Source organism: Artibeus jamaicensis, unplaced genomic scaffold (assembly GCF_021234435.1).
Source record: "Artibeus jamaicensis isolate MK-2021 breed Jamaican fruit bat unplaced genomic scaffold, CSHL_Jam_final scaffold_474, whole genome shotgun sequence".
Lineage (NCBI taxonomy): Eukaryota > Metazoa > Chordata > Mammalia > Chiroptera > Phyllostomidae > Artibeus > Artibeus jamaicensis.
The window spans coordinates 15,852,668-15,858,988 of NW_026522046.1; the positions used below are offsets into that span (position 1 = coordinate 15,852,668).

General features: G+C 49.8%; 1 protein-coding gene across 1 annotated transcript; it reads left to right on the forward strand.

Moving 5' to 3' along the window:
- The first annotated feature begins 1,492 nt into the window (after window positions 1-1,492).
- On the forward strand, window positions 1,493-5,958 carry GHSR (growth hormone secretagogue receptor). Its single transcript, XM_037137498.2, has 3 exons — window positions 1,493-1,603; window positions 1,859-2,764; window positions 5,189-5,958. The coding sequence occupies exons 2-3, from the start codon at window positions 1,990-1,992 to the stop codon at window positions 5,506-5,508; spliced, it is 1,095 nt and encodes a 364-aa protein (XP_036993393.1). The 5' UTR covers window positions 1,493-1,603; window positions 1,859-1,989; the 3' UTR covers window positions 5,509-5,958.
- The last annotated feature ends 363 nt before the right edge of the window (window positions 5,959-6,321 follow it).

Genomic DNA, 6,321 nt, shown 5'->3' on the forward strand with positions numbered 1-6,321 from the left:
GTGAGCTTTTCTTAAATAGTAATTTGAAATAAATTTCATCGTGAAGTCAATTTGGTCCGACATCTGTAACACAGCAGGGCAGTTTATGCAGCACGCTCTCCAGGGCTTGCCGGTGTCCGGCCTCCCTCCCGCAGGCTCTCACCGAGCGGGGAATCTCCCGAGCACGTGCGCATGCGTCCGGCCTCGGGTTTTTGTGGGGTTTTAAGCATTAACAGTTTAGGTGGTATTGGTGATGTAAACATCTGTCAAGGCATGTGCAACTGCACTAAGATGTTTCGAGAAAGCCCTCAGTCAAACGGAGTGATTGGATTCCCATTTAGGCCGGGGCCAGGTGAGTGCGGGTAGGAGAGGTCGGCTCAGCCGCTGGACGCGGGGCAGTGCTAGCCCAGCGCAGGTGCCGCAGCGCACGCAGGTGGAAAGGCTGAAAGGCGGGTCGCGGAGCCGCGCGGCCAGGTAACCGGTTGCTGGCCGCGGTGCTGAACACGCTCCGCGTCTGCTCTCAGGTTGACCGGCAGAGAGAAGCCCGGCAGGTTGGTGAAGTTCGCCTGCAGCCGCCAGTCTCAGGTCTTCAACTGTTGACTCCTGGTTCCCAGCAGGGGTCGCACAGGCTGCAGCCAGGGGAGTCACCTGGAGAGGGTAGGGGGACTTCCGACCAGTTCCCACCGGGTGCAGCTCCTGCCCCTCAACAGCAGCCCCAATGACAGCGACTCAGCCTATATTTATCCTCACACCATCCTCAAAACGTAAAAAGGTTGATAATTTTGCCCAAGCGAACACAGCTACCCAATGGCTCATCTCCCTCAGTCATGCCTGGAAAAGTGTTTACTGTGTACCCTCGACACGTCAGCCTTACAGCCCCTGTTCCTCCTCCTTTGCCGGCTCCACCCTTCTCCCACCACGCTCCTTCCCTTTTGCCCCTCTTCCTCCTCCGAGGTTTGCGTCAGGCAAAAATAACCTACATAACCTTTCTCCTACCGGCCTCAGAGTTGGGGGACTGACTGTTGCAAGGGCTGGAATTCAGAACAGCTAGGCAGGCACGCAGCTTGCACCTTCTCGCTCAACGATCCAAACCGGGTGGGAGATCCCAGAGTCCCTAACTCGCTATGTGACCTTCAACAAGTGGCAACTCATCTCTGAACTTGTTTCGCCCCTAACACGACAGTAGCTTCTAGAACTGCGTGAGGCTCTTAGGTGTGCACCGGTTCCCTCTCCGGCTGGATCGCCAACACTAGGTCCCTCTTTTTTTTTTTTTTTTTTAACTGCCTACCCCCCATTTTCCAGGCTCGGTTTGGGCAGGCTTGCTTTTTCCTCTCGCCAGGTCCATAGCCAACTCTACCGCTTGTTGAGGGAGAACGCAGGTCTCGGCTGCTGGAGGCGTTCTGCCCCCACCGTCCCCGCCCCCGCCCCCTCGGGTGTGACCAGCCCTTTTGAGCCACACTAGCCAGGCAGCGGGCAAAGTCGTGGAGAGAGCTCTTTGCGCTTCCGTTTCGCCGTGCACGGTCTCCGAGGTCCCCGCGCCACGGGACGCTTGGGCGAGTGCGAGATGCAGCTGGAGCAGGAACGCAAAGGCAAGGCAGGGCTGGCCGGGCTGCCTCGGTGACAGGTACGTGTGTGAAGGCCGGCCAGGTGCTGGGTCGGAGAGAGACCCTGGGGGAGAGGATGGAGGAAAGGGGAAGCTCCAGAAAGAGCGGTGGGTCACGCTCTGTTCTCACCACTTGTGTGCGTGCGTGTGTGTGTGTGCGCGCGCGCGCCTGAGTGTGTCCAAGCCTCCCTCTCCCCGTGGCTCCCCGCCCTTGGCTCCCAATGTCACCTTCTACCTCCGCTTCTGCTTCTCACTCCCCTCTTTTTCCTCACCAAGCTTTCCTGCGCGCCCGCTCCTCGCTCGCACTCTCTGGAGCCTAAGGCGACCTTCTCGGGGACCAGTGCGGTGCAGCTTCTCGCCTCCCAGAACCAGTTAAGTGGAGCCGGCGGCTCGTGAACACGACGCCGATGGAGGAGCCGGGGCCCAACTTCACGTTGCCGGACCTGGGCTGGGACGCTCCCCCGGACAACGGCTCGCTGGCGGATGAACTGCTGCTCTTCCCTGCGCCGCTGTTGGCGGGCGTCACCGCCACCTGTGTGGCGCTCTTCGTGGTGGGCGTCGCGGGCAACCTGCTCACCATGCTGGTGGTGTCGCGCTTCCGCGAGCTGCGCACCACCACCAACCTCTACCTGTCCAGCATGGCCTTCTCCGACCTACTCATCTTCCTCTGCATGCCCCTGGACCTCGTCCGCCTCTGGCAGTACCGGCCCTGGAACTTCGGGGACCTGCTCTGCAAACTCTTCCAGTTCGTCAGCGAGAGCTGCACCTACGCCACCGTGCTCACCATCACCGCGCTGAGCGTCGAGCGCTACTTCGCCATCTGCTTCCCGCTGCGGGCCAAGGTGGTGGTCACCAAAGGCCGGGTGAAGCTGGTCATCCTGGTCATCTGGGCCGTGGCCTTCTGCAGCGCCGGGCCCATCTTCGTGCTGGTGGGCGTGGAGCACGAGAACGGCACCGACCCTCGGGACACCAACGAGTGCCGCGCCACCGAGTTCGCCGTGAGCTCCGGGCTGCTCACCGTCATGGTGTGGGTGTCCAGCGTCTTCTTCTTCCTGCCGGTCTTCTGCCTCACCGTGCTCTACAGCCTCATCGGCAGGAAGCTGTGGCGCAGGGGGCGCGGCGAGGCCGCGGTGGCCGCCTCGCTCAGGGACCAGAACCACAGGCAGACCGTGAAGATGCTGGGTGGGTCTCCGCGCGCCCCCGGCCGTCCCTCCCGCGCGCCCTCCTCTCCCCACGCGCCTTCTCCCCGAGTCTCTGCGCTCCCTCCCGCTCCCCTCCGTCTCTGTCTCTGTGTGTCTTCGATTCCTCTTTCCCTCCCGTTTCTGTCTTCAGCTCCTTCTCCGTTCTCCTAGATTTTCTGTGGGGTGTGTGCGTCCCGTCTCTCTCTAGAATTAAACAAACAAACAAACAAATCCCCAAACCCTCTTTGCTCCTGTTTTTATGTCTGTTCCACTTTTCCTTCCTTCCCTCCCTCCCTTCCTGCCTCTTTTCTGCCCCCTCCCAACTTGGCACTGTCTGGACTCTTCAGGTCTGGACCTCTCCGTGTCTCTTTCTTCCTGGCTTTCCTTTCTCTCTTTCATGGACAAACGCCCCACTCATGTATTTCCCGAAAGTGAGTTTTTTATATCAGCCCAGAAACTTTGCTTCAAAACTGAGGTATTGTATAAAAAATCCTTTGTGATCTTTAAATGTTAAAGGTGGGGTTAAACTTTGTGCCTCTGAGAAAATTTGTGGATATCTAGGTTACACTAAGAAAAGCAGGCATTAAAATCAAGGAAGTATTCAGTGGTACATTTAACCAAAGATACAATCAATCTGGCTAATTCTGTCAGAGATGATTCATTTTTCTTTCAGTATTCTGATTTGCTTTGTGCCCTGCATTTTTTTGAGTCAAATAATCAAATCAATTCTGTTTACCCTGCTGATGTTTGTGAGGAAATCACAAACAGCATTGCCTTGCTCAGCTTTGTGAGGAAGTCAGGGACAAATCAGTTCTGGAGTCCCCATTTCCTTTCATGATTACCTGTCTTTCCAGGTAGAAAAGCCCATCCTCTAGGATAGGCGAGGACCGGCAGGTTTCCCACAGGAGAAAGAGACCATGTGAAAGCAGACAGGACTTGCTGTCCCCCCACAAATGGTCCTTCAGGGGACATTTGGGTGCGGTGTCATGGCTGGAGTCTGCTGGGCATATACTGTATGAATTCCACTTCTTTAAGTGTATGCGTTTGGTACCAGTGAAGTAATACAGACTGTCTTCACACCCAAACAAATATTAATTCTACTTGCTTTTTCAGAACTAGAGTCTATACGCTTAGTTACTTGGACCTTATAGTCAATGGAGAGCGGGGCAAAAGCAGGTTTACAGTTGTGAGTACACCAGTTTATTCTTGTATGATTGTTTGTTAATTATTGTACTATCGTCCATACAAACCGTAAGCCTACTTTTGCTTCACCCGTATTTTTTACTTACAGAGTGGGCAAATTAGGCTTACAATTATAGTGCAAATAATACAAAAATTAATAAATAATAATACAAAAATTAACTGTTTCATGTACTCACAACTGTAAACATACTTTTGCTCACCCTTGTATTTGTAATTTTACAGTTCTTGGACTCCTGTATATTAATGTGATCATTTATTCAAAGAATGCCCCAAATTATCATTTTCTAGACCAATTGTTCTCACAATATGGCTAATAGATTGCAAACCTGCTAGGGCCCTCCAAAAACTCTGATCCTCACGTGACTACTGTGACAGGTGCCACTAACTTGATTTTGAGCATAAGTTTAATAATTTCCTTCAATTTTCTATTAAGCCAATAATAATCCTCACTGGTGTCTCAACACCAATGTCAATTTTCTTTTGCCTTGACCATTTGAAGGGAATCACTAAAGTAGTAAAAGGACTGAGATATTTCTGTTCTTTTTCCTCTGATGTCTGAATTCTGAAAACAATCTATAAATGCAGAGGTCTTGCAAAAATGGGCAACGTGAAGACTTGGATGGATGATAATTAATGAATGATAATCGGTTAATTTTACAGGCTTTTATACCCTACTGATGTCTACTGCAGGGTTCAGCTCAGTGGTTCTCAGTCCTGGCTGCACATTCAGTCCTCTGTGAAACTTAACAAAGAAAAAAAAAAAAGAAAAAACAGGTGTCCTGGTCTCCTAACTGGAGATTTTAGTTTAATGAGTCTGAGCCACATCCGAGGACTCCGTGCCCCAGGGAGCTCTGATCCACGGCAGCCGCTGAGTGTGGCCGCTCCCCCTCCGTGTGTTGGTTGTGTCTCACGCATGTAAAGTGGTGAACTATTGTGAGCAACTAGTCTAACCAGTGGAAGCAATATGTCAAACCAATCACAAAATCACTCAAAAAGTTGATAATAGGAATGACTGGGAAGCTCAGTGAAAATGGTTGAACTGTTGCTCCAGACAGACTCGATCTCGGTGAAAATGTAGGAACGAGAAAGGGCAGAACATAATGTTTCTCTGAAGTCAGTGGTCACGCCATATAGAGTCAAATTGGAACTGTGCCTTCCAGATGAAACGTGATGTTCTAGGACATTTCTTGAACTGATGCTCACTTTCCCGTTTTTCTTTTAGCTGTCGTGGTGTTTGCTTTCATCCTCTGCTGGCTGCCCTTCCACGTAGGGCGATACCTGTTTTCCAAGTCTTTCGAGCCTGGCTCCCTGGAGATTGCTCAGATCAGCCAGTACTGCAACCTGGTGTCCTTTGTCCTCTTCTACCTCAGCGCCGCCATCAACCCCATCCTGTACAACATCATGTCCAAGAAGTACCGAGTGGCGGCGTTCAAACTCCTGGGATTCGAGCCCTTCTCCCAGAGGAAGCTCTCCACCCTGAAGGATGAAAGCTCCCGGGCCTGGACAGAATCTAGTATTAACACAAGACAAGCACCTCGCTGAGCAAAGTCATTGCTTATTATTCTACCCTGGAAGCCATGGCACAGCAGAACTTGAGAGGAAGTTGAAGGTTAATTGTGGAATTGAGACAGATAGGTCTGGAAACAGTGGAGGGTAGAAAAAGATAGAACGTGTGGTGTGTGAGAAGTTGAATTTGATTGCCTCACTCATCAGTGCTCTCACACACTGTGTCCGCACATCCGCCTCCTGCGATCCCGCATTCTGCTGGTGGTGCTTAGTGATTTGGAGAAAGGAGAAGGTGCAGAGAAGGCAGTTAGTGCACTTCTGACTGGATACATACGTAATCTAATTTACTTCTTCATAATAGTAAAAATGTGATGGGAAGAATGACATTAAAATAAAAAATTTAAAATGACTTTAAAAATAGCGATTTTCATATATAGTCTAGGTCAGCGCCGTCCACAAGAAATATATAATGCAAGGTACTAAAACATCAACATAAAAATTATTAATGATAATTTTACATTTTTTAATACAAAGTTTTGGAAATCTGTTTTTTTTTTACATTTACAGTGCACCTTAATTTGGACAGTAAAGTTTTATCAGTAATACTTGCTGTATTAGATTTCATAAAATTTGCAGGTAAAAAAGTAAATTCATAAACCTAAGTTGTTCAAACACATTTAAAAGTTTCCCAATAACCTAAACTATTATAATTTTTCCAATATATAAGCTTTCTAATAACCTAAACTATTATAATTTCCAAAAACTATTATAATTTTTAATATAAAATTAATTAAAATTAAAAATTCAGTTCTTCAAGTATTCAAGGGCCAAATGTGGCTAGTTGGTTAC

Coding starts and splice junctions, on each gene's coding strand:
- GHSR (XM_037137498.2), top strand. CDS start 1,990: ATGGAGGAGCCGGGGCCCAACTTCACGTTGCCGGACCTGGGCTGGGAC. Junction 2,765..5,188: donor GCAGACCGTGAAGATGCTGG/GTGGGTCTCCGC, acceptor TTTTTCTTTTAG/CTGTCGTGGTGTTTGCTTTC.